The 27963-nt window shown below is 41.3% G+C and overlaps 1 protein-coding gene and 1 long non-coding RNA gene across 6 annotated transcripts in view; one reads left to right on the top strand and one right to left on the bottom strand.

The window, feature by feature from the left end:
* The window catches only part of LOC308473667, a 51402-nt gene extending 25797 nt beyond the window's left edge, over window positions 1–25605 (top strand). For all 4 annotated transcript variants that reach the window (XR_013984167.1, XR_013984168.1, XR_013984169.1 and 1 more), the window contains one exon: window positions 25439–25605. This is a non-coding gene — a long non-coding RNA (uncharacterized lncRNA). The remainder of the gene's footprint in view (window positions 1–25438) is intronic.
* On the bottom strand, window positions 22959–27920 carry THAP5 (THAP domain containing 5). 2 transcript variants are annotated; one of them, XM_080999235.1, is made up of 3 exons: window positions 27740–27920; window positions 25428–25620; window positions 22959–23999 (listed from the first exon to the last, which is right to left on the bottom strand). In XM_080999235.1, exons 1-3 carry the CDS (start codon window positions 27820–27822, stop codon window positions 22986–22988), a joined length of 1290 nt encoding a protein of 429 aa, XP_080855361.1. In that variant the 5' UTR covers window positions 27823–27920; the 3' UTR covers window positions 22959–22985. The 2 variants fall into 2 exon arrangements, with proteins under 2 accessions (XP_080855361.1, XP_080855362.1); XM_080999236.1 differs by having other exon boundaries at window positions 25428–25617.
* Between the last annotated feature and the right edge of the window lie 43 nt (window positions 27921–27963).

Here is a 27963-nt window from a genome sequence, read left to right as displayed (position 1 = left end):
TGTGGGTGCATTCACATGCACACGCACACACACACACACACACACACACACACACACACGTGTAGATATTTGTGGAACAATTTTCAGAAGCTAATAGATCCAAATGCACTTCTTCTTTGACACTGGCCTCTGCTTCCTTGAAAAAAAAATATTTCTAGCAAGAGCTGGGTTGCACCTCATAGTGGTTAACACATTTGAATAGGGTGGAAAGGGTGAAATGGCTGCTGAGCAACACCAATGACTTTGTTACTTATAAAATAGCACTCTATGCGCTGGCAGCTAAGAAGATCAGAAGGAAGGAACTAGACAAAATAGTGGTCAACTGCAAAGGGGATTTGGATATTTAATTTGGCACATCTTACCTGAGAATCTTCTGCTATTCTATTCTATTCGATGCAACAAATAATTCTAGTAGCCGTGACCATGATTTTATTGTATGTCTGTGCCCGATGATTTTTAAGGTTATTGTTGTTCCTTTTTCTTTTTGTTCTCCTTCTGAATGATCCCATGGCCTATGGCTAGTGCAATAAAAAGTTTAATTGGAAACCTCATAGTGGCTGGCAAGAATACGTTTGCTATAAGTCTCACGAACCTGATCAGGATAACTTTAAACTAAATACTGGGGAGGAGGTAGACACAGACAACAGGGGAACATCTGGTACTGGGGATAATAGCTTTGTCGATGCAGAGGAAACTGAAGTGGTGCTACAGAAACCTTATAAAGGGCAGGAGACTACAAGAAGGAAGCTGCTGGAGGGAATGGCTCATAGTTTCAGTTGTACTAAGACACAGTGTATGGGAAACAAGACAAATCTGAGCTCTTAATACTGAGTGGCAAATATGATCTAATAGGCATTACTGAAACCTGGTGGGATGAGACTCATGACTGGAATGTAGAAATCAAAGGGTATAGCCTATTCGAAAAGAACAGACCAGTCAGGAACTGGGAAATAGCAGGATTATATGTAGGACTCAAACCAATGGCTTCAAGTTACAAGAAAGGAGATTCTGACTAAACAACAGGAAAACTTTCTGGCCATAAGGGCTGTTCAACTGTAGAATGAATTCTGTTGGAAGGTGGTGGACTCTCCTTCCTTGGAGGTTTTTAAGCAGAAGTTGGATGGTCATCTGTTGGTCATCTGTCATGGATGCTTTAGCTGAGATTCCTGCATTGCAGGGGGTTGGACTAAGATGATCCTTGGGTCTGTTACGTACTGAGTTGAATAGGATCCAAAATGCAGCAGTCTGATTGGTCCTAGAACAATAGGATTCAGAATGCAGCAGTCTGATTGGTCCTAGAACAATGCAGCAGTATGATTGGTCCGCAGGAGCCACCCAATCCAGCTCCAGGTAGAAGTGAATCCACAACCTGATTGGCCTACAGGAGAATCCCGGAATTAACCAATCACGTGCAGCCCATTGTGTAAATAATGTATATAAAGCAGATATTGTGGGGGAACTTCCATTCCTCCTCACCACTATGAGCTGAATAAAGAGCATGAAGTCCACTTTCGACTCCGGGTATATTTCAGGGTCTCTTCTAAATCTACAATTACATGATTCTTAGTTCTTTGTGGGGCAGTTCAAAGCACAAATGAACATCTTGTTCTACAAACCTGAACAAATACATGTCCAGGTTGTCAGTCTGGGTTTGGTATTCTTAATCCAAAGAGAAACATCTGCTAAAGAGCAACCTAATTCCTACTGAGATAGCCAACTTGTGGCTGAGATGCGTGGGCTCACAACTGAATGATCCTCAGGGCCCCCCAAAATGTGAAATTCCTGCCAGAGTTCCAAAGAATTTTTTTTTGTATGTGATGAGGAGCGTGTGAGCACCCCTCTGCAGTTTGAAGTGGTCTTGCCCAGACACAAGTTTTCCACCTAAGCGGCTAAGTGAGAACTAGAACAGAGTATTGAACTTTAGAGGCAAAGCAGTTTGGTATTTTAATAGAAAATTAGAAAGGAAAATGATTGTTCTATTATACTACAACCCCCCAAGGCACAATTGAGGAGCAGAGTGTTAAACCTTGAATGAAATTAAGCTGGCAATAAGAAAGGGCAGGGTGTTAATAATAGAAGTTTTATCACAGCTTACAATACAATAGCCGCATGTTAATTTTCAAATGTCATTTTACAGATCACAATTGCCTTATTCGGGGCTTTCTGTCCCAGCTGATTTTTTATTTTATTTTTAAAGATAGAATAATATTTTAAGAATGTACAAGTTGCTTTGCTGGATCAGAGGAAGGAGCCCATCAAAAGCAGCACTCTTTGATAACTGACAAGCACGCTCTGTACCGCCTGCCATCTTCCTCTTCCTCAGTCCTAATGCTGTCCCTTCTAGGGCACAGCAGGCACTAGGTTGGGAACAAAACTAGAATTTGCTGGTTCCACCAGCAATTTGCTCTGGGTCCACCAACTGTTGGGCTCACTGCTTTTTGCCCTACTAGTCACACTGGGTATAACCACCAACGCTTGCCCATTTGGCCTTTTTATGTAAAAAATATAACCTCCCCTCCAAACACTCACACAAATGCAACCTGTATTTTCAAACAAGACGATTCCACAGTGTAATTTGAGTATTTTGTTGCAGTTCTACATACGGCCATGAGCAGAGTGTTCCCGCTGACTTCTGTAGGAACTACATGTTGAAAAACTGTGCTGGTGTTTGTCGTGCCTGAAATCTGAGTAATTTGGCAACACAGCCAGTTTCTAAAGGGTCAATGTCGGCAAGAATAGGTTGGTTCCCCCCCCCCCCCATCTTGTGTGTGAGCAGAGCAGAATTCTGCCCTTCGTAAGTAATCTAAAGGGAGGGGAGAACGGACCATCTGGCCATCATTAGTATGATTTGAAAGGAATGAACAAATGTAACAATTAGTGCAGCAAAAGCTCCTAATTAAATAGGGAAGCCTCTCCAGAAAAAGCTGGGCTTTCAATTTTGTACATGAATGAGACACTACGTTAATTAAAATGTAGGGGTTATTAATGCACAGCTCTCTTTGTGTGATTTAGTACCTCCAAAATTTGAAGGCTGGAAAAATGATCCACCCGTAGTGTGGCTGCTTAGAAACCTGTTATATACTAAGCTTGGATCCTAGATCAATAGGCAAGTAGGATCCTAGAATGCAACAACTGATTGGCTTGCAGGAGAAGACCAATCCGGCTCCAGGAGGGAAGCAGAATCAGCCAATCGGACGGGACTCATTGTGTAAATAATGTATATAAAAGCCTGAGGTTTGGGGGGCAATTAAATCACTGTTTTACAAGCTGCAATAAAGAGCATGAAATCACTACAGGACTCCGAGTATATTTCAAAACCTCTTATTAATTTTAGCCTAAGAATGGGTATCGACACTTTGAAAAGCAGTGTCTTGATCCGGGGGGGGGGGGGGGGACCCTAATGCACACTCACAGGTAGTTAAGCACAACAAGATAACAGTTCCACAGTTTGCAGGCTGGGAACGTGACATCTGAACTGGACCTTTGAGGTAAGTTAGGGATGTGCTTTCAGCTAGGGGACTGCAGTCAGCTGGTAAATTTAGGTTGGTGAATTCCAAAGCATGCGATCTTCCATCACACCTGTTACTACACAAGTAGCAAACCATGGGGGGGGGGGAATCTCTCCTTCATGCATCAACGTCTCTTTTCTCTCCCTCTCCCTGACGCATGCACAGTTTGAGGGGAGGGTTTACTGGCAGAGGCACAGTAAAATTTAAGATCTATAAGCTGGGTTTTAGACAGCTATCTTGGGTGCTTCAGTGGTATTTCCGTAGCGATTTAAAAAGGGGGGGGGGAAAGCGGAGTAAAACTAATATGCAGCGAAAGGCTTGCAAGAGTGAGGTGGGATGCGGGGAGATGCTATTAAAGGCAGGAGAAGCTGATGTCTTCATCTGCTCCAGCTGCAACAAAACATGTCTCTCCCATATTGGTCTCTACAAGCCACAGCAGGTGTTGTAGCCTTCCAACAGTTTGACTTCACCCCCAAAGGAGCACTCTTCCATTGTCTTCCAAGACAGACAGCTGCCAGCCAAACCGTTAATAGAACAGAAAACTCTGGATATTTTCATTTTATTCACAAGTAAAGTTGTATCACCAGGAAGCGCCTCAAATCAGCCAAACTAAAACATAATACTCATGATATTCTGCATTTTCAGTGCAAATTATCAAATAAATTGAAAGAGATTAACTTGGAGTTTAAAAATTAGTTTACTGATTAAGTAATCAGTAAACTAATTTTTAAATTAATCTTTGCAAGTCAAACTGAAATGATTTTCTTACAGATTTCTTACAGTTAATTTTCTCTTCACATCATTAATGCTTTGCATGTACTCTCGGGATTTTAATTTGATAAAACTAGCCAGTTCCTGGCTTGCTGAATTCAATGTCTTGAGGAATAATTTGCATGACAGTCTATTTTTTAGAAAAGTGACAGATTCGAAACATGTTTGTTCAAATGTAGTCAGTTCTGCCGAGCTTCAACTAGATCTATTTTAAATTCTATTGTTCTGTTGTGCACAATCCTTTCCCTCACCCATTTCCCCCCCACTAAAGTTAATGTAAACGATCATATAATTTGGCCTTAAAGGTAAAGGTAAAGGGACCCCTGACCATTAGTTCCAGTCGTGGCCGACTCTGGGGTTGCGGCGCTCATCTCGCTTTACTGGCCAAGGGAGCCGGCGTACAGCTTCCGGGTCATGTGGCCAGCATGATTAAGCCACTTCTGGCAAACCAGAGCAGCGCACAGAAACGCTGTTTACCTTCCCGCCGGAGCGGTACCTATTTATCTACTTGCACTTTGACATGCTTTTGATCTGCTAGGTGGGCAGGAGCAGGGACCGAGCAACGGGAGCTCACCCCATCATGAGGATTCGAACTGCTGACCTTCTGATCGGCAAGCCCCAGGCTCTGTGGTTTAACCCACAGCGCCACCCACGTCCCCATAATTTGGCCTTAGAGTAGTTCATTTTTCATCAACTCTAGGCATGCCAGCATCAGCAGAGTGCTCACAGATTTAGACCAGGGATGGGTGTGTGTGTGTACCTGTGGCTCTTCAGATGCTAGGCTTCAATGTCCACCATCCCCGGCAATGGTGGCCAGAGCTGATGGGAGTTGAGTCTAAAAATATCTGAGGGGGAGCAAAGTCTCCCCATCCTTGCCACAGCCCTTGCCATATCCAAAGAGCAGCTATCATCACGTGAATTTGGATTCAAAAGAGGGAGGTATCTGCAATATCATAGTGGATGTTGTGGAACTGAGAAGCACCTGATGTAATGTCAGTGCTTTTTTTCGGGGGCAGGGGCTGAAGGGGTATGCATACACCTAAACATTTTGGGAATCTAAGTTTGGCCTCATTGAGGGGCAGTATTTCAATATGAGTAGGAAAATGAGAGTACCCCTAAACATTTCTTTTAGAAAAAAAAGCACTGTGTAACGTTATGATTGGTGCTACTATTGGCCGTCATGATCAGAGTTTCCTGGATGCCACATTACGACTGGTGAAGATGCTGTGCTTCCTGCACTGCGTGGGACCTTAAGTTTATTGCTCTAAGTTTGGGTTCGGTGGGGCCACTGGCTTCTCGGTTTGTGCCAGATCAAGCTGTGCAGTGCAGAAAGAGCAGAGACATCCATCTAATTCCATTTCAAGACAAATTTCAATAGGGCCTTTAATGTGCACGAGAGAAATAACGAGAAGGTTTCCTATTATATTGCTTACAAAGAGTGATTAGGGTGTAATCAAAGAGGGCAAAAGGTGCTTGAATGTGAACCGTACTAATGAGAGACAACTGCAGAACAGAGGGGATGGAAACACAAACTTAAAAAACAATTGCAGAGCACACACGATGGAAACATTAACCTTCTGTTTCCTAGAGAAAGTCTTTATAAGCCTAAAGTCTCCAGTGATGCCATCAGTTAATGTGGATGGCAGTTTCTGCAATATTCATTAATGCCATCAATGTTATACTGTATGTGTGGGTGTGATCAAGGATATTTTATTTATTAAAGAGATGTATATCACACCTTTCCAAAACCTTTTCTCTTTTTTTGTCATGGAGTATTTCACTGCTCTGTTTATAAGCAGCACCATGGACGGATTTTTCTCTACGTTGTTGGTTCCTTGCAGAAATTCATTTGAATGTGCTGTAAATCTGTGCTCAACTATTCTAGTACAAAACGCATCCTGGGAGAGCAGACCAGGCAAGGACCAGAATGTTGCAAAACCAGCCACTCCCCTGTTCCCTGTTTTTCTGTGGGTCTACTCTCAGGGAGAAAGTAAGGTAGGGCCTTCTGTTATAGTAAGGCACTCGTTCCACTGACTGGGTAAACCCTGACATCCAGATTGAAATTCCATAGAGCAGTTGAGCTCTAACTTTGGCATTAAAAGCCTTAAGGGCAGAAGGGATGTGTTGGTTACCTCTTGTTGCAAAGAAGCGCATTATGGCCTGCATAGTCAGCTTGCTGGCGTTTACCGCCGCTGCGCAGTGCGAAGACCACCAGAGCCTGTGATGGAAAGTGATCCCGAAATAGTTGAATTCGAATACCTGCTGGATGTGTTTCCCACCAAAAACCCAGCTATAGCTCTTACAAGAATTCCCAAAAACCATTATTTTGCTTTTATCGAAGTTCATGCTCATTTTCATTCTAGACAGATAGTCAATACAGGTATTTAGCAAATGCTTTAAGCCCATTCTTGTCTGTGAGAGCAGAATCATACCATCTGCATATAGGAGAATGGGAATTTTTGATGCATTGAGTTTTGGGCTGTGTGCATCCACCAGTTTTCATAATGGGGCAAGGTCATTTAAGAAGAGATTAAAAAGAGAGGGAGCAAGAACACAGTCCTGTTTCACACCTCTGTTTATAACAACAGGGTCTGACACCTCGTCCCCTGGGGTTATTCTTATATGACAGGTATTATTTGAGTAAAGCTTTGTAATCAGGTAAAGTAACCTAGGATCTAGGCCCAATGACTCCAGTTTGGACCATAACAGTCCCCTATCAACTGAATCAAAAGCAGCCATAAGATCTAAAAAGGCTACATATAGGCCTTCTTTATGGTACCGCGTGTACTTGACGGCTGAATGGGATAACACTACACAGTTACATAAAGTGGATTTCCCTGGCGTAAACCCTGCCTGCTCTGGGCCTATGATGTTGTTCACGTCAAGCCACATGGTTAATGTGGATAATAGATGTTTTGCATACAATTTCCCGATATTTGACAATAGACTTATTAGTCAATAGTTGGACGGTAACTTTTTGTCCCCCCTTTTAAAGATTGGGATAATTATGGATTTCTACCATGAATTAGGCATAATTCCAGTTCTATCCACCACAGTGAATAGTTCCGCTAGAATCGGAGCTCAAGCTTGGCTTTAATTAGTTCAGATGGGATGGCATCAGGGCCTGCGGCTTTGCCTAATTTCATCTGAGAAATTAAATTTTTGACTTCAGTAATGGAGACAGGGGGCCACTCAACCAGGGTCAAAGAAGGGGCAAGATCTTAGCTGTCTGATGGAATACAATTGTCGTCGTAGAAGAAGAAGCCTTAAAATGCTCTACCCATAGCATAGATGCAATCAATGTCAGTTGATGATTTTGAGTCTGTGGAGGGGCCTGCAATAACCTCCCAAAATTTCTTATGATCATTGGTAAGGATGGCTGAAAGCAGCGGATCCCAGCAAGCCTGGTTGTATCTTATCTGGCTAAGCTGGATAGACTCCCTAAGTTGCCTGGTTCTAATGAAATATGTATCAGGCAATCCGGAGCTGCCTGCCTCTCTAGACTCTCTGTAGATTCTCCTAACCTCTACTTTAATGCCTTTGATTTTGTTATCAGTCCACTCGCCAAACCCTGGTTTCTTTTTTCTTTTTTTAAATACATTTTTATTAATTTTAACATACAAATTATAAAACGTACCATACAAATTATTACAAATACACTTTTTTTGGACTTCCAACAGCACCTCCGGTGATGTTCCGTCTTAACCTCTTTTCATGCATTACTTAATTTTATATTGTCTTTACCTCTCTTAACTTATCATCTCCCCTTTTCCATTTTTACAATATTTCCAACAATACTCCCCACAGAACTTCTTGCAAACCTACAAACGTCTGATCATCACAAATACTTTTCATATAGTTCGTAAATTTACTCCAGTCTTCGGTAAATTTCTGGTTCTGATTCTGCATAGTCCATCAACTTCATCCTCCATTCTTCAGTCGTTGGCAATTCTTCTTGCTTCCATTTCTGGGCTAATAGTATTCTAGCTGCTGTTACTGCATATAAAAAAAGCTTACATTCTTTTCTATATATATATATATCACTTCCCACCATTCCCAATAGAAATGCTTCTGGTTTCTTTGTAAATGTATATTTCAACATTTTTTTCAACTCGTTATATATCATTTCCCAAAAACATTTCACCTTTTTACATTCCCACCACATATGATAAAATGTTCCTTCTTTTTCTTTACATTTCCAACATTTATTGCTAGTTTTATACATTTTTGCTAGCTTAACAGGAGTGATATACCATCTATACATCATTTTCAGCCAAACCCTGGTTTCTTAGGTGGCCTGTGCAAATGTGAATGGGGCAATTCGGTTATTAGAATGTCCATAAGCTCCTCAAACCAGGTAACTCTAGCTACTGGGGAAAGTTCACCACTCCCTACTGAGATCAAGTGAATCACATGATGAGAATACACCAAGGTTTGGAAAGACGATAGTGTATGCTTAATTCAGATCCTTGTGTACTGAGGACGGGGTACCTGGGAGGGGTAGGGTGGATTGATTATATATTCTGGCACTCTCAGTGGAAAGACAAATTTACGTGGAAGGGGGAGATGGTTACTAAGCATAGGATCACCTATGTGGAACTCAATCACGTGGGGCAGCAATTTAGTGGGGACCAGAATATAGTCTACCACACTATTTCCTTGTGGGGATAGGAAGGTAAAGTTCCCAGAGCCTTCCCAGTCTGGCAGCCCATTAAGCCACACCAAATCCCTGGTGGTAGTCAGTTTGGTGAGCCATAAGCCCACCAGGTTGATTTCTAAGTCCCGTGATCCTCGTTCCCATAAGCAGAAGTCAGGAAGAGCAGTAGAGTCCAAGATCTCCCAAGCTTTTGTATATACTTCCCGCCCTTGGCCTAGGCAGGCATTAAAATCCCCTGTCAAGACAATGGGTAAATCGGGGAAAATAGTGTTCAGATTCTCAAGCACATGTGCAAGGAGATCCCATTGATGGTTCTTGGCTGTGACAGTAGAGGTGGGAGAAATATACACATTGACCAGTAACATGACCTGGCTCTCCATCTCTATCTTTGTTGCTAAAAGTTTGCAATTTGCAATAGCAGAGAGAATGTGTTCGCATTTTATATGGGGAGCCACCAGGGTTAGCAAGCCACCCAAGGGCCTGCCTTTCTTGTGGAGTTTGACTGCCAGAACCACATAAGCGTTATAGCCGGCAAAGTCAATGTGCTGTGTCGACCAGGTTTCTTGTAAACAAACTACAGTGGTACCTCGGGTTACATACGCTTCAGGTTACATACGCTTCAGGTTACAGACTCCGCTAACCCAGAAATAGTACCTCCGATTAAGAACTTTGCTTCAGGATGAGAACAGAAATCGGGCTCCGGTGGCATGGCAGCAGCAGGAGGCCCCATTAGCTAAAGTGGTGCTTCAGGTTAAGAATGGTTTCAGGTTAAGAACGGACCTCTGGAACAAATTACGTACTTAACCTGAGGTACCACTGTATATCGTGCTCTCTTCTTATCATATTCCAGTTAATCAAAATCCTACCATTATCAATTTATAGGAATTGAGGGGGGAGCCCCCCCCCCGATCAATTATAGTGATATATACTCTGAGCGAACCATCAGTTTCATAGAGTTTATGTCAGTAATAAAAAACAGTCCGTGATCGAGGGTGTCTTCCAGTGCTTTTCTGGCGTGGCCCCTCCTAGACCCCAGGCTATATATCCTTTGTTCACATCCCAGGTCACACCTGATAGGCTGGTTCAAACTTCCCTTCTGGAGCCGGAATGGCCAATCAGATTACTACATTCTAAAATCCTACCTGCCTATTATTCTAGGATTAAAGCTCCAAGCATAACAAATAGTTTGTTATCATGACTACTAGGAAAGATTGTGCTTGCAGTGTGTCATGTGATTATGTGGGGTGGGACTTACCTGGGCCCCCACCATATTTTATTCAAGTTGGCACCCCTGGTGGCCCTTTCTTCCTAGTAAGCGTGATTATGATTGCAACCTCAGTAGCCTTTGTAGTGGTTTTCTGCTGGGGTGTAAGTTTTCTAAGGCTGCAAGTCCTGTTTCACACGGCGGGGCTTTCTTCCAAGTAGACAAACAATGGAATTTGGTCACATGGTTGCCCACCTGCATTTCATTACAGGGTTAACAGTGAAAGTGATGTAAGCGGTCAGCTATAAGAATGGACTAATGACAAGTAAAGGATGGCAACTGTACATTAAATAAGAAATGATGCAAGGGAAAGATCTGCCAAAAAAGTTGAAAAACATCTTCATGTATGCGACAACGGCCGCGAGAGTTCTGGTAGCGCAAGGATGGAAGACTGAAGAAACCCAACTAAAGAATCATGGCAAGAAAAATTGATGGACTATGCAGAACTGGCAAAACTGACATACAAGCTACGGGACAAGGATAACTGTGACTTTAAAGATGAATGGGAACCCTTTACAAAGTATTTGAAGACACAACAAAGCGAACTGGACTCCTTGGCTGGTTTTGAATAAACATTCACAAACTTTTTATTGATAATAATCAGCTAAATAGTTTGAGGATTTATACAACTGTGTAGCATGCAGAAAACAACATTTTTAGAGAAATCAAAGACTGGAACTGAGGGAAGTCGGGGGGTGGGGCTGGGTGGGTTCTGTGGGGGGAGGGAGGGGGAGGGAGAAAAAATGGGGGGGAATAAGGATGATATGTTTTTGGATAATATGTTTTGTTTTAATTTTGAATAAAAAGTTATTTTTTAAAAAAGAAAGAAATGATGCAGCTACAGGAGGAAATGATTGACATATGTTTGCAACAGGAGCGGGAAACCTGATTTTAAGAAATTGTAATAAAGCAATTTGGTTTGATTTGTAATAATTTGGAAAATCAATAAAAATAATTTGAAAGAGAGAGAGAGAGAGAAATTGAAAGTGGTGTTTGATAGGTGAGCGAGCTTGTAGGCGGAGTCAAAGGATCTTTATAAGGAGGGCAGTTTCCTTACTAAGATTGCTTAAGAGATAGGTGTGCAGTGGAGAATTGCTTGCATTGAACCTGTGAGAGATAAAGCAGGATTTTTTAGGGGCTTTACTTTTTACTAATGATTTAAAAAGCTACAGGGAAGTGAGAATATCATACGGAGAAAGTGTGGCGTTATCCTTAGGGTGGGGAGATAGGAGTCCATCCTCATCTGCTTTACTGGATTTATGAGCTCCAGTACATTACTGGGACTCGTCCGGATTCTTTTCTTGCCTCTGGGTGGCATTTTAGGTTCAGGAGGCTAAGTTAAAATCTCAATCGTTAGAGTGTTGAATTCAGCAACCTCCCGTGCTTTCACTTGATAAACAGGGTGCTGACAGAACAGATAAGCTCCAAGTTTGTTAATTATTGCTTATCTCACAGCTCAACATTCTCCTGCTCTCCAGCTTCCAGTTAAAAGAACAACTGGTAGTTAATAAAATACTTCGTTTAAAACAAGTTAAAATCAATTAAAACTCGATTAAAATCTGTGGAGCTCTGGAGCTGACTGTCTGGCCTGACGCCATCTTAACCGGAACTGATCAGGCGGTTTAGCAGAGCAAGAAACAAACTTAAGAAAGCCAATGAACACGTATGAAACTTTGCAAGGAGTTCTAACTTACATCTTCTCTGCTTTTAGTGACTCAAGTTAATTCTAGTTAAACAAATTCACAAGGGTGTTATGCCATGCTACTCATAAAGCAGTATTTATTTTTTATTTTTTATTTTATATACCGCCCTATGCCTGGAGGTCTCATCGCGGTTCACAGACCAACAGCCCAATAACACCCCCCAATTAGTCACAGAGGACGAATGTTACCTGAAGCCAAGCAACTGAGAGAAACGCCATTTGCCTTTCTATGAGTGATAACAATAAATCAGTTATACTGAAGCCAAGCCACAAAGTCAACAGGACTATGTCAAGGTGACTTTACCAATTTCATGGGTAAAAACTTATAAGTGGGCATATGCTTTACACAGATGGACCTAGATTCCATCAATGGCATCTCCATGTAAAAAAAAGTGTAAGTAGTAAAGCTGAGAAGAGTCTCTCGCAGTAACAGACAACAGCAGCTCAGATGGCTCAAAAGTCTATAAATGTTTGTAAAGCAAGACAGACAACATACTTTAGTATATGGGCATACCTGCTTGTGGTGAAAAATAGGTGGGGGTTCTTTTTATTGTGAACATTGTCTCATTTTTTCCATACTAGTTCAAGGGCTGTGGTGGGCTTGTTGCCAGTTTCATAGCTATTTGGCCGTGTGTTTTCGCTCTTTTAGAAAACCTTCAAGTCTCAAGACTTTATTTTATTGTCAGCACTTTGCTTCCATCTCATTAAAAGCCATTAACTGTCTTCCCAGCTCAACGACAAAACAGCTGAGGGGGTAGGAATTGCCGCACCTGAAAGCAGTCAAAGAGCATTCACAGTTATTGCCTTGTCCTCTATTTTTTGCTCAGCAAATTAGATGTGAACTCCCTATTGGCCAGATTAGTTTATAATAATAAATCTTTTAGGGCTCTGAACCAGGCCTGCAACTTCTAGACTTCAGCTTTTTCCTTTAAAGGCTGACTTCCCGCTCACTGAAAACCCCTACTTGCTAGCTTGTTAAAACTTAGCCAGGTGCCTGTCCTTGTTAATCTAGGTCTTATTTATGTGACAACACCCTAAATGGTTCACATACTAAAGAAGGAAATTCTGCTTTGGACTGTTGGATACCCACAAAAATAAATATGAACTAGGCAGGAACCAAAGTATTTCTTCACGAAAAGTCGATTGGGGCAAATGATGAACTGTAGCTTGCTGGGGGAGTATGTTTCTCTATCTCTTCCTGGGAAATAGTATGCACGAAAAGCTAAATATAAGCAGCTTTAGGCTGTGTTTGCAAAAACAAAACAATATTTTTCTTCCTTGCTTAGTTTGCCCTCTTTGTCTAAAATTTAAGGTAGTTTATTCACACAGGGAGTAGAGTTGTGAGCATTTGGGAACTGGGTGATGTTCTTCATGAAAATGTGTAGAACATTTGGGACAACTTCTAGATAGAACTAAAGATGACTTTTGTTTAGTTACTTTCCATTCTTCTTGGTGGTCTGCAGTTCACTCCACAAGAGGGGCTCCTAGTGTGTTTCTGGTGAATAGTCAGCTTACAAAAGAGCAACATGAATTACTCATTAAGAAAACTGGAGGGGAAATTGTAAGGAATTAGGGATGAAAGAACTTTTAAATATTAAATTGTAAATAGGATGGAATAGCAAACAGATATTTACCATGCAAAGAGGTTGCCTCAGAAAACAGTGGGAGGAAAGATACTGGCAGTGCTATGTGTATAGGATCAAATATTTCTACTGGATCTAAAGGGAGAATGTGAAGTGCTGTAAATATAATTTGGTATCCTGCCCTTAAATAAGTTGCATGAATTTGTTTGGAATTTCTCCAAGGATTTTGCTTTCAGAATAGTGAGGAAATTTGGGTTTGCTTTCCACCTGCGAAAAAGCTTTGTAGCAAGGCATATTGATTTGCAAATGGTCTTTGACGGCTTTTTAAAAAAACCAACTTTACTAGTTATTGCATTTTAATGTAGTGCTTAGACGGGTTTTGTTTTTTGAAATATTTGTTTCCATTTTAAATTGAAATAGAACCACTGAACTAGGCAGATAGCTATTCTGGTTTGGGAAGGTTACAACAATACTGGGAATAAAGCAGAAAAAGAAAACCCAAGAATCCAAAATGATCAAGGGTTTGGAGCACATTTCCTACAAAGAAAGCCTAAGATATTTGGTCCTCTTTCATAAGACAGTATGATAGACATCTATCAAATTGTGAATGGACATAGAGCTCTCCTCTTCCTCCCTTGAGAACTTCAGGTCACCCAACGAAATTCAGTAGTAGATCCCAGGTGAAAGAATTTATTCAGGCAATAAGGAATTTGCTGGCACAATATATAGCCTTTCACTGGGATGCTTTTAAAAGAAGATTGGACTGATTCATAGGGGATCAAGGTAGCTGCAACAGCAAAACGGAATCAGCCATGTTCAGGGGCAAAATACCTCTGAACTCCTATTGTTGGGAGTAAAATAATGGAAAACCATTGCCTTCATCTGTGTCTTAGAGACATCTGACTAACTACTATTAGATACGAGATAAAAGAACAAGTCTCCACCATGGTGGAGCCTCACTGCTGGTGAATAATCTATTCACCATCCTACACATGCCATCGCAACATGAAATTAACTTCCAAGTTCAATGCGGGCATACTTTTTAATCTAGCAGCGAGATAGAGAAGTCCTTCATCTGAGTCAAGGGCAAAATGAGAGACGTATGAAAGGACTCTTTTATATAGTTTAAGGAATTTTTCCATTGTGAAATTGCAATGAAGTTGAGAATATGCTTTAAAAATAAAAAGGAAATAACAGAGCTCATGAGCTCATTAGGGAGATCTTTTTTTGTGTGTGTCTATTTAATGCAAAATGAAAACATATCTATGTAGAGTTGATTCATTTCCCTGATCCTCAAAAGGAGCTATGATGATGTAGCACAGAGGACTTCCTCTTCCCCTCTTTTTGAGGCTGAGCCTCTCCCAAATCTTTGCCTACAGTGATGATGATTCTTCCATGGATGACTCCAAGACGGGCTGTGGAACCAGAGCTTTAAAGCTCACTGGGGACAAGATTCCAAAGCTCAAAGTTTTCCTAGGTAGAGAGCAAGTCAGCGATGGCTTGAGGGTTCTCATCAGCCCCTGAAGATGGTATATTTGTGTCTGCCCTCTCAATGTGCAAATGAGGAGAGCAATTGACTGCAGGATCTGGAGAAATGGAAACTTGCTCCACCTGTATTTCCTCACTTTGGGCTCCCAGCAATCTTCTCTTCTGGCTGTTGTGTAGAATAAAGTAGTGCAAATGACTACTGTAATGGGTCCTATGGTGCTGCCCCAGACATACCTATTGTGAACACAAACGGAGAGTGGAGTCACCACACAATTCTCAGCAGTTGGGGGGCACGTGATTCCTCTTGGTCAATGTCAGGCTGCAACGTGTTGATAAGAGGCGTCACATGACCCTTTTTGGACCAGTCCTGACAGGTGGAGCATGAAATTAACACCTTTGTGGTCTGTTAGCATCATCCCATTTTGACATGGACGAATAAAGTATTTTCCTATTGGTTCAGTGGGGATTACGCGCTCATAGAGGGACACATCCTGTCTTTAGCAATTAAGAAGGTTATCAGTTATGTGTATTTGCTTATGTGAAGGCTTTGCAGTAATGATATCTGTTGAACTGTTTGTTCAGTGAATTACTTTGTGCGTATTACAGTAATTGGTTTAATTAAGGTAAATTGATGCAGAATTAGATATGCTATCCGTGTGAAAGGAAAGTAGCTATCAAGTCACTTCTGTCAAAAATAACACCTTGTTTATATCCTGCCATTTTATGCAAGTATACAATACGCCTTGCATGAAATAAAGATAATACAAAAATGAAGCACTGCCAAAAATGCATACAAAAGCATATTACATAAGTAACTAGGACGTTTTTCAAGGATTTTGAATTCTTATTTGCTCATTTTAAGTAGTTTTATACCCTTTAATTTATATTTGAGGCACTTTACAAAAGAGAATAAGGCCACCAAAATAGTCAGCTAGATTAAAATTGTATCTCAGAAATTGGGGGAATAAAAAAGGGTCTTCACCTAGCACCAGAAAGAGGTTCAAGATGTCCCACAGAATCCAAGGAGAGGAGAGACATGGCAGGGACTGTGCTACCCTAAGCGCCACCTTTCTTTGCAAAGTGCCCAGTTGGTTAGTTGGTTGGTTGGTTGGTTGGTTGGTTGGTTGGTTGGTTGGTTTTCCCATTTGGGCTGCAATCCCCTGCACACACGCTTCCATTCAAGCAAGCCCCACTTGAATCCAAGGTGACTTACTTCTGAGGAGAGACACACACAGGGGCTGTGCTACTCAAAGTAGCTTCTCAATGTCCCCAAGAGGGATGCAATTTCGTGGCCAGAGGGGAAGGCAAGGGCTGCCTCTGTAGCATCATAAGGAGAAGCTGAGAGGAAGGCGGAGCCTTAGGTGGCTGTGTCACATTTCAGAAAAAGAAATAACGTTGTCAGCCCAGTTGCCCACCCCTCACCACCCACCCCGGGCAACGTGCACCCACTATCCCAGTCCTCCGCTATTGTGAGGTGTCTTACCAGAGAAGGAGGAAAAGAGGGGAAATGGAGCATCTATGTGTCAGGATTTTCATTCTCTCCCGTGCTGCAGAGTGTGTGTGACTACTAGATCACATGTTCTGTATGTTGATGTTCCATTCTTTGGAAGCGTGGGAACCAAAGGAACTGTGCTCCACTTATGTCTTCTTTGTTCTCCCCCCCCCAAAAAAAAATTATTCATTTTATAACACAAATGAAAAATACAAACAGAAAAGACAAACAATTCGAACAAATTCTTGTCATATCATTATTTTTCTAAACATTGTTAAGTGGGCTTCCCCAAGTCCCACCTATCTGATTTTCATTTTACTTCACCTTTAGCAGTTTACATATATCATAATTTCTAACCATTTTTTTATCACACTTACTTTAACCACAAAAAACTTCACATTTTATCACTTACAAATAATACTATTTTAAAATACACTACCTTCTACTTCTAACCCTACAGCCTATATCAACTTCCAAAGCTGTTCTAAGGTTTAAATATTAACATATTTTTTCAAATATTCCTTAAACTTCTTCCAGTCTTCTTCCACTGTCTCTTCTCTCTGGTCTCGGAGTCTCCCAGTCAGTTCGGCGAGTTCCATATAGTCCATCATCTTCATCTGCCATTCTTCAATAGTTGGTAAATCTTGTTTCTTCCAATTCTTCGCTAACAATATTCTCGCAGCTGTTGTGGCGTACAGAAAAAAAGTAACATCCTTTTTGGGGATTTCACCCCCCCCCCCATAATAAATAATAAATGTGTTTTTCAACACTTTTTTCAATTCATTATAAATCCTTTCCCAGAAGTCTTTTACCTTGGGGCCATCTTCATTGTTCTTTGTTCTGTTCTGTTGTTCTCTCGGAGGAGGAGAAGAGACACGCCATAATGGCTCTGTTCTTTCGATCCTGTAAATAAATCACTAGACCCAGATGCTACGTCTCCTCAGTCTCAGCTTCTGCTAAGTTCTGCTGCTTGCTTGAATGTCTGGAGGAGTGAATGCTGTGCTATGCGTTCTGGACTGGTGCCGGGAGAAAGCCGTCTCCCACCGAGAAGCACCAACAATTTGTGGGTAGGTGGGTGGGTGAGGCCTTACAAAAAGCACATCCAGACACACTACAGCAGCTGCAGTGGGCCAATGGCGTCTGAGGCTCTTCCCCTTCACATGCCTGCATTCGGGTCTCTCTCCTGGGGCCTGATGGGAAGAGAAAGGCATCATGTTGGTGGGGAAGGGAATGCCCCTGCTGCTCCAGCAGTTGCTTCCGTGACCCCCCAACCCTACAAGGCAGGTCACACAGAGCAGACCTTATGGTCACCCAGGGCCACATTGAGGAATTTGACCCCATAGTGCCAGAGAAATAGGACTCATACACCACCCGGTTCAAGTTCTTCCTTGCAGCCAATATGGTGACCAAACCCACTGAAGCGTGCCACATTGTTCAGTGTGTGGGAACCTGCTACGTTCGAGATTGCCCAGGCTCTTTCTCTTTTTTGCAATTTTTTATTTTTATTTTACCATATTACATTCAGTTACATATTTTCCCATTCTACACATTACATTCTGTGTATATATATATATCCATATCTATATGTATCTAACCCTAACCATTAGTATTAGATCATCTGCAAATGCCCTTAATTTGAAGGATTTATTGCCTAGTATTATCCCTTTTATTCCCTGATCATTCCTTATGTCCTGATTGAGTATTTCCAGAATTAAAATAAATAAGGGAGAAAGTGGACATCCCTGTCTAGTTCCTTTCTCTATATTAAAGGGTTCTGTCAATTTGTTATTAATTATCAGTTTGGCTTTTTGCCCTTCATAAATTGCCTTTATTCCTCTTGTAAAGTATTTTCCCATTTCCATCAAGTCAATAATTTTTGCCAAATATTTCCACGATACGTTATCAAATGCCTTCTCTGCATCTACGAACATGAAGGCAGCTTTTTTATTTGGTTTCATGTCCAGGTATTCAATTACATCTATGACCATTCTCATATTGTTGTTCATTTTTCTACCTGGCAGAAAACCGGCCTGGTCTTGAATAATACCTTTCAATACTGTTTTTAGTCTATTGGTCAGAATTTCTGCATATAATTTATAATAATTGTTAAGCTTTGAGATTGGTTGGTAATTATTAACAACTTCTCGGCTTGCTCCTTGCTTAGGTATCAGTACTATATGTGCTTCTTGCCATGTGTCAGGTATTCTACCATCCTCTAGAATCTTATCCATGAGTAGTTTCATGGATACTGATTGGCAAGCCTAGTGTCCACAGCATGGCACCAAGCCCTCCTACTTCCATCTTCTTTTACTTTTTGTATGTTATCGTACAGGGAAACTGGTGTCTTTCCCCACTCTATGGAGCAAAATATGTCAAGTCATCCCAAGGTAGCCTCCGGTGGCACAACAGCAATGTAATCAACAGGAAAAAGTGTTGGGGCATGTAGAGAGCATCCATCCTCATGCCAGCAGTGTGCCAAAAGAACAGGGAAACACCGAACAGTTCTAGGAAGAGTCAGTTGCTTTACTGACAGTATAATGTAGTTTCAGTTATGACCAGTTGTAGATACAGTCTTTCCAGCAGCATACAGACTATGCTCTGGCCAAGTGCTTTCTGACTCACTTTCATACGCCTGACCAGTTGCAGGTGCAGGCAAACGCACCCAAAATTAACCAGCACGGCACTAGCCCTTTCATTAAAACTAACCAGTTCACAAAATCCTGGTGGAACAAGGAGGTTTTCACCTGCCAGTGGAAGGAAAACAAGAAGGAAGCCAGTCCAGCTTCTCCAGGGAGCAACTTCCAAAGTCTGGGAGCAGACACCAAGAAGCTGGTGGAAGCGAGAGAAGGGTTTCCCCCAGAGATCTTAAAACCCAAGCAGGTTTGTATGAAGGAATATGGACCTGCACAAATGGCTTGGACCTAAGCTGTATTTGATTATTAGTGAACGGATATTGTCACTTTTTTATTAGTGAACGGATATTGCCACTTTTTTAATGCCCGTTATTCATGTTTGGTGGATTTCCTTTACTTTAGAAATAGAGTATTCTCCAATATATCTGCAATTACAGGCCAACCCCTTTCTTCAAATCCTGCCTTAGCCCTTCTGTCTTTGGACATAGACTTAGGCTCCACCCTGCACTACAGAGAACTAGCAGGCTTCTTATTGACCACAGCATGAATAGAAATAGCTTGGCAATGGAAGAGGCAGACTGAAATACCCATGAACATATGGGGAAAGGCTTTACTTAATGGGGGGGGGCTTAAATGAGCTGCGCAAGGGGAAAAACGGGAGGGGAAAAGCCTTAATTACAATGGGGGAACACTCAAATGAGCTGCACAATAGTAAAAATGGAAGGAAGAACGCCTTAATTATTTTGCAGGGGACTCAACTTAACTGTGCAACAGTGAAAACGGAAGCTCAGGAGCACGTTCGGTTTCCGAGGCAAAGTTCAAAAACCGGAACACCTACTTCCGGGTTTGCAGCGTTCGAGTTCTGAGTTGTTCGGGAACTAAGCTGTTCAAAAACCAAGGTACCACTGTATCTGGGATACAGCAATGTCTGAATGTCTCACCAGACACAGGAAGGCAGTTAAAGGCATAATGAATAGAGACACCTTCCAAGACGTGGACTCCTTTATTTAACCATGTTAACGACCAAAATAAAGACCTTCTTATAGTGCAGAGGTTACGTTAAGTAATATGTTTGAATGTTGAATGTATAAGTGTATGTCTAGAGACAATGGATAAAACAAACACCATTAGCCATACTGCTGGATAAGTGTTTAATGGTTATTGTATTTGTTTAAAAAACCAATTAAAAAAAATTTAAAGTAGCATTTTAGTATGATTATAATTTGCAGGCATCTATTTTAGTGATTGTGGAGTTTCTCTTAATTCCATAAGTATTTCTTTCACATTTGAAACAGACATCGGGAAGGGAATTTGCGTGTATATCATGTAAAAGGATCCAACTATTTCAGAAACAGAAATCAAATGAAGGGAAAAACCTTCTGAATATATAGCAATATATTGTCCTAGTCATAATATGGGCTGATGTCAAATAAATAGTCAAAGAAAACAAGCAATATATCAACCATATTAAAAAATCTAGAAAGCTATAGTTATAGAAGACTCCCTCATTGGAAATGGTGCTATATGGTCTACAAATAATACATACTCAATTAACTATTATGTGGGACTTGTATAAATCATTTTTAACCCTGGATTTTTTTCTTTTGGCATCAGTAAAAAATGGGATCAGATTTAGGAGAGGAAAGGAGTATCTCATTAGAACGATAATAGGCAAAAAAAGCTTTCTACGCAACAACATAGGAAAAACACCTAGTAACAAAATATAATTTATTTAGATGTGTTTCAATGTCAGAATCAGGGGTTAAATAAAATATAACTTTCATATGCACTAAAAAAGAAGCAGCTTCCTTGTTGGATTATTTCAGAACAGCCACATTAGAAATAAGCTTCTTTGTTCTTAAAATAATATAGCTGATTAGAGAAGGTATTACTTTCAAAGGCAATTATTCTGGTGTAGAGATAATTATATTCTCAAGGCCTCACCTGTGGATCAAAAGTTCATCAGGCTAAGGCAAACACAAGCTTGCTCGATTAAGACTTGAGATGATTACCTTATTTATCTGTCAAACCATTATGTAGTCCTAGTAAGAGCTGGATAATCAGTACTTACGTTTCATACCATCTAGAATGGCACTAACCTTCACATCCACTGTGCTCTTTTACCTAACAATAAATGATCATTAGATGTGCCAAACATTTCAACTGTCCAAACTATAATTTTAAGCCAGCAACTGGCTCATTTTCCTTACTCCTAAGTGTCGGTCTCAGGGTATCACGTTAATAATGTGCATTGCACAGAAAACAAAACTTCCCACTGCATCTTTAAATTGTTTGTTTTTGCTGTGAAATTGCATAGGAATATTTTATGTGAAGCAATTCATGAACGCAACAAAATAAAAACTGGAAGCGTGCCTGGTTTTGTGTAATCCAAAGCTCACACCACTTACTGTTCCTTATTCATTTACACAAATTTTGGCACAGGCTTCACCCACCTGGCGGTAACTTGTGAAAAATGCCGATTTGTGGAATTAGAATTCATATCGTATCAATATTTAGGTGTTCAGTCAAAATCCAGTTGCATAGAATCGCCTGTAGCTAGACTGATGGGGACAGGGGCATATAAAAAGCATCTTAACTGGATATTCTCCATCAGTACAGAGCTACATGTGGATCCTGATCAGGCCCCATAATCCATCTGACTCTTTTCTGAAAGTAATGGAACCAGCTACCTATTGTGGCTGGAAACTCCATTAGCTCTCCCTTTGAATTTGGGTTCCCCTTTCCTTGCACTTCCTGCCTTGCTTATCACCTTTCCTTTGCAGCTTGCTCCTTCTTCACTTTTTATCCCTTCCTGCTTCCTTATTCCCACTTCTCCAACTGCAGCTCATCTCACAAAGGTCTTGGAGCATTGTGTGTTAAAGCCAATTGTACAACAAAAAACTTATGATCATGGATAATACTGATGCATCTTGAGAGGGACCATATCCCTATCAAAGAGATGGGGTAGCCTACAGCTTATTGGGGGATGGGGAGGGGCTCATAAAAGCCACTCCCGCAGTCTTCAGGCTGCTTATGCAACTCGGTGTTGAATAAGAAACAAACTGTAGAGTCAACTGTAATTCAGTGGCAAAGTATCTCTACAGAGTATCTCCCTTTCCAGGATCTGGTAGGAAACTAATTAATTACCACCTTGCATGGTCAATTTATCCAACTGAAAAGAAAGAGGAAGTAATTGGAACACCGTGTTAGGAAGATATTAGAAATTACAGTATTGCAGTGGTTTAATCCACAATTCAGTTAAACCACTGGAGCTAATTTTTTTCCGGTACTGGGGCAAGTGGAGGTATTCCACTCATATTTCAAAGAAAAACACTATGGCCTTGAGCCTAACCCATCTTATTTCAATAAAATCCCTTTTATTTCCATAGAGCAACTCAATCTGTCCCTCTCTCCTGAACAAAGTAAGTGGAAACCAAGATCTATTGAATCTTAATGTAGGCTGCAATTCTATGTGCACCTCCCATGGAATACATTTACTACCGAGTAGACCAAAGAAGCTGCAACTTTGAAATTAAAGGGGCTCAAGGGACATTTTTGCTTTTTAGAAAGTTAAGGCTACCCCTATACACTTACTTGGGCCTAAGCATAAAAAAACTCACTGAACATACATTCAAATAAGCCTGCAAATCTCAAGCTTCACTGCTAAGCCTAACTCTTCGATTAAGCCATATCAAGTAACTTACTTCAGTGCAATCATTAAATAAAATACAAGGCTTCTCCTTTATGAATAACCTGGCTGTTGCACCTTTAAGAGACTTGAGCATTTGATAAATGCCATTAAATAGTACACTTAAAAATGAATGAAGGACTCAATCATCTTCAAAGTACAAAGCAGTAATCAGTTGTAACAATCAGTGCAAAACCTTTATTGTATCATAGTAACTTCAAATGTTGTGAAACAGTTTTCTACAATCTTGAGTTTTTCTTCAGAGAGCAGATTTTCCTGCTTCAGTTTGGCGATAAGCGCTTCTAAGGATTTGAGCCTGTTTAAGGTTTTTCTCTCCTGGATTTCTAAAAGTGCTATTTTGGAGTGCAGCTTTGTAATTTTCTGCCAGAGTTGTTCCCTGTCAGAGTCTTGCCTACAATATGAATGCTCAGTCTGCAGAACATCAATTCCACTGTAACTGGCAATACATGCAGATGTTTCGGTTCCTATGTTTATTAATTCCTGTTCTGCTGGTAGAAATGAACCCTCTAACAGCAAGGGAGTTCTTGAACCCTCAGAAGGAACTATAATGGTGATAACAGAATCTTTATTACCATTCAGCTGTTCTAAAGCTTGTGAAACAGTGTGGAGCAACACAGTGTTTTCATCAGTTTCTTGCAATTCCACTGAACAGCTTGCAATGGGAAAGTCCAGTTGATCAGATGGAAGGTCATTAATTGGTACAGTGATATTGTTTAATTCTGGAGATGAACCCAAGTGTTCAAGATGTGTCTGTGGAACTGTGACTTTGGATTCTGAAATGCGCTCAAGACATGAATGAAGATCATGAACTGTAGTTTGCAAAATTGTGGTTGTGCCACTGAAAATGTTATCTATAGAGTTATTAAAACTACAATTTTCTGGGGAGCTGTAATTGTGGGCTGTTGAATTCTGCACATCAGCTGGCATTATGACTGAGCTGGTTTGCTCCGTATTCTGTGTAACAGACTTAATTAGACAGGAAACATCATCTTCAACTTTCACTGTGTTCTTAAGCAATCCTTTCTTTTCTGGAGACTTGCTTAAAGTTGTACAAAGTGCTTTTCTATATAGGCTTTCTTCAATGATATTTTTCTTTGGTGAAGCAAGTTTAAGAGATGCAGTTGCTACACTCATATCCCTTTGTTTGACATCTATTTTCTCTTGTTTTCTTTTCTGGGAAAATCCTTTTTCCTAAAGAAGAGAAAATATTGATTTTATTAAAGTTGTTACAACACATTGCATGGTGGTTCCCTCTCCTATATTGTATTACAGCATAATCCTATGCATGTTTTCTCAGATGCAAGTCCAACTGTGGTCAGTGAGGGCTTACTCCACAGTAAGTGAGCACAGGACTGCAACCTGAAATATTATTCCATAGTCCCACCATTCAAAATAAATTTGACGCTTGCACACCAGCCTTGTGCAGGTCTACAATCTTGTCCCTGACATCCTTGGACAGCTCTTTGGTCTTGGTGGCTACTTTGGAATCTGCTAGATTGATTGCTTCTGTCAACAGGTGTCTTTTGTACAGGTACTGTAATGAGCTGGGATTACAGGTAAGATCTCTCCCTTACAGCAGGTGCTTCTAATCTCAGTTTGTTACATACAGTGAAGATACCAGGTAGCCTGACAGCTGGCTGGTTAATAGGGGATCAAATACTTATTTCACTCATTATAATGCACATTAATCTCTGACTTTTGTCTTCTGGGTTTCTGGGGTTTTTCCTGTTGTTATTCTGTCTGTCACAGCTACAATAAACCTACCATTAAAATTATGGATTGGTCATTTCTTCGTCAGAGGGCAAACGGGCAAATATCGCAGGGGATCAAATACTCCCCCCCCCCCACTGTAAACCCAGAATAGAGGGACGCGGGTGGCGCTGTGGTCTAAACCACTGAGCCTAGGGCTTGCCGACCAGAAGGTTGGCAGTTCGAATCCCCACGACGGGGTGAGCTTCCGTTGTTTGGTCCCAGCTCCTGCCCACCTAGCAGTTTGAAAGCACATCAAAGTGCAAGTAGATAAATAGGTACCGCTCCGGCGGGAAGGTAAACGGCATTTCTGTGGGCTGCTCTGGTTCGCCAGAAGCAGCTTAGTCATGCTGGCTACACGACCTGAAAGCTTTCTGCGGACAAACGGCGGCTCCCTCGGCCTATAGAGCGAGATGAGCGGGCAATCCCAGAGTCGTCCGCGACCAGGGGTACCTTTACCTTTTAAACTCAGAATGTTTGGGTATAACAGTACAAACCTTTCACAGAAGCCCATTTTGGTATATAGCAGTATAATTAGTTTTTATTATTACGTTTAGCAAAAAAAAAACAAAAAAAACCAAGTCCCATGATGTTCAGCAAAGCACCCTACACTCTTGTTTTGGAGGGAAGAAGACACGGTATCTCCTTCCTCCCACCTAGTTCTTTGCAGGCATATGTTTACTTGGGGTTTAAAACCAATATTAAACGGTAGTCCTGCCCCCTAATCAATTCAGGGGCAGGTGGCCCGTGAGTTGGCATCATCCAGCAGTCTCAGAACAGAGCCAGAGGGTGGATCAAGAGGGTGTGGGTTGTGCCCATCCTTACTCTGTATTACACAGTTTGTTTCTAATTTGAAATTCTCTGTTTTACCTGATTAACAGATGATGAAAAAATAGTCGGCACTGCTGTCGTTTTCAAATATCGAATGCCCCATCGTACATCAAGAGAATCTGGCGTAAAATGGTCACTGCAGAGAACCTGGTGCTTGCTGGGAGTCCAAGTGTCGCGTTTCATGTTCCGTAACCATTTCTCTAATCTTTCTTTATCATGAAGAGGAAATCTGCTTTAAAAGATTTTTACAAGAACAGTATGTTACGCTTCAAGTAAAATTCTTACCTGCAATCTTTTAGACTTTATGTGCAAAAGTATCCATTTAAGTTTCTTACAAAACATATTGTTACTGGAGATACTTCGCAAGAACGAGAGCTCTGGATAAATTATGTGATTTTAATAATACATCAGCCAGCGACATAACACCACAATTCAGCCAGTGGCATTACATCACAATTCAAAATGCTAGCACCAACACATAAATCCTAAATGTCTTAGGATTTGGGTATCTCAAGGACTGCTTTTCCCAATGAAACTGCTGCTTCATTAAGATCTGCTTTGGAGCTCCCTCCATGGGTCCCTTCAGACAAGAGGCAGGTGACGATTGGAGACAGCTGAAAATCTTTAACTTCCCACGCTTTTAAGATCAATATCATAGACTCAAATTTTATTTATTTGTGCTGCTGCTATTTTGATAAACTTCACAACAGATATAGCTTGTTTGTGTAGGGAACTTCTCTGGAAACTTTGCTCTGAAGAGCAGGATGTCAAACAAATGCTAGGCATTCATATGGACACTGTGTGCATTCACAATAGTATCACACAGTATGCTGCTTGTAAAAAACATTGATTATATTTTGAAATGGGCTTACGTGGCCTTTTCACACAGCAACAGGTATAGTCCTCCAGGCCTAGATCTTGGCTAGCAGGTCCTGCCTCTGTTTCCTCAATTAGGTCCAGACTACACTATGATGTTTCTCTGCTAGTTTGTACCTTGTTAACCAAGCTGCATATAGCCCCCTTAGAGACACCATTCTTACCGGACCCAGCCACTCTTAAAATTGACTATCAGGCAAGCTGCAGAGAAGAGGATGAAATACATTACTTTTTGAAAACCTACCCTTTTTGGAATGGATGTGTGTAAAGTGCCGAGTATTTATTTATTTTGGCCAATTTATTATAGCACTTAGAAACAATTGTAATTTAAGTAAATTGATACAATGCAGCATTGCACAGTAACGGGTGTGTGAAAGGTCATGTATTTAAGTGCCGAGTAGCCAAGCACAGACAGATTCACACTTGCATGTTACCGGTCTACCAGATACGCGCGCTTACATGAATCTGCCAAATGACTGCTACCCTTTCAACACAAACGTTTCAGTGGACTCCCACTTTCTCCATTCCTTTACTTCCCAGTTCATATTTACATATCGTCAGTGCTTTTTTCCCTAAACAAATGGGTACTCTCACTTTGACTCAAGAAAAACCATTTTATAGTCCAAATCAGGAAAAATAAATACAGTAAAAGGACAAAGATCCCCTAAATGTTCAGGGGCATGTGTACCCCTGTGTCCTCCCAGAAAAAAGCGCTGCATATCGTTAAGATTGCAATAAACCTCAGACCAGTTTACAAAAAACCCAACAACACCCCACACAATCCATTACAATTATCCATAAAAGACTATTAAAGGCAGATTAAAACACATTAACATCTACATGTCTCTGGACAAATTCCAGAGGGGGCTTCCTGTTGGGCTGCAATGGGTTGTAACGGATGTGGATTGCTCTGAAGTCAGTTTTTAGTGGCAGCTGATCCATGGCCACTTGATGTACCTTTGGGGATATTAATTTGTTCATTATCCTAGAAGAACTGTACTGTCTGCTGCTGTGCTCGGAACACCTTATTGCGACTTTTGGAGCACCCATCATCTCACGTTTGTAGGATATTGACTGGAAAGGCATTTTGCCTCCATTTCAGTTATCTTTGACAGTGACTTACCACTCCTACTATTCCTGTTCATGGAACATTTATTTGATTCTTATTAGTTTGCGACTCCATGCACACATTATGTCTTCTGTTCATGAATTCTGAAACAGTATAGTGTTATAAAAATACTGTCAGTTTATTATTAGCCAACGTGTTGCTTGATGTTGTTCAGAGTGTTGTGTTCTGCAACACAGGGGATTTTCTTTGGTGTCGTTTCAGCAACAGCTGAAAAGGAAAAACCGCCTCGTATTTTGCCACAACCCACTCTCCTTCCCCTCCGCTTCATGACACCACCCACTTCCCAGCTCAGCTGGCGGGTCGGTGATCGCGCAGCCCGTCCCTTCAGCCTCCCCTTGGTACTCACGGGTAGAAGCTGAGCTTCCGCTGGTCCCGGGCGCTCTGCCCCGCTCGGTTCCGGCAACAGGTAGCAGCGCAGTACCGAGGCATTGCTCCCCTCCCCTCACCCCGAGCCTCCCGGGTCCCAGCTTCGCAACAAAAAAAAAAAAAACAACGAGCAGCAGCCTCCCAACCCTCCTCTGGCTTCCGCTTCCGGAAGCTGCTTCCGGCTTCCGGCCCCTCGGCCCCGGA

Source organism: Podarcis pityusensis (genome assembly GCF_964106645.2).
Source record: "Podarcis pityusensis genome assembly, chromosome: 3".
Taxonomy (NCBI): domain Eukaryota; kingdom Metazoa; phylum Chordata; class Lepidosauria; order Squamata; family Lacertidae; genus Podarcis; species Podarcis pityusensis.
The sequence above is the reverse complement of the archived record's forward strand: the minus strand, read 5'-3'. Positions and strand labels throughout refer to the sequence as shown.

Excerpts from the sequence above, each read along its gene's own strand:
- THAP5 (XM_080999235.1), bottom strand. The coding sequence starts at position 27,822 with ATGCCTCGGTACTGCGCTGCTACCTGTTGCCGGAACCGAGCGGGGCAG. Across the intron at positions 25,621-27,739 it reads CGGAAGCTCAGCTTCTACCC|CAGATTTCCTCTTCATGATA; the intron begins GTGAGTACCAAG and ends AATCTTTTAAAG. Across the intron at positions 24,000-25,427 it reads TTTCATCATCTGTTAATCAG|GAAAAAGGATTTTCCCAGAA; the intron begins GTAAAACAGAGA and ends TCTCTTCTTTAG.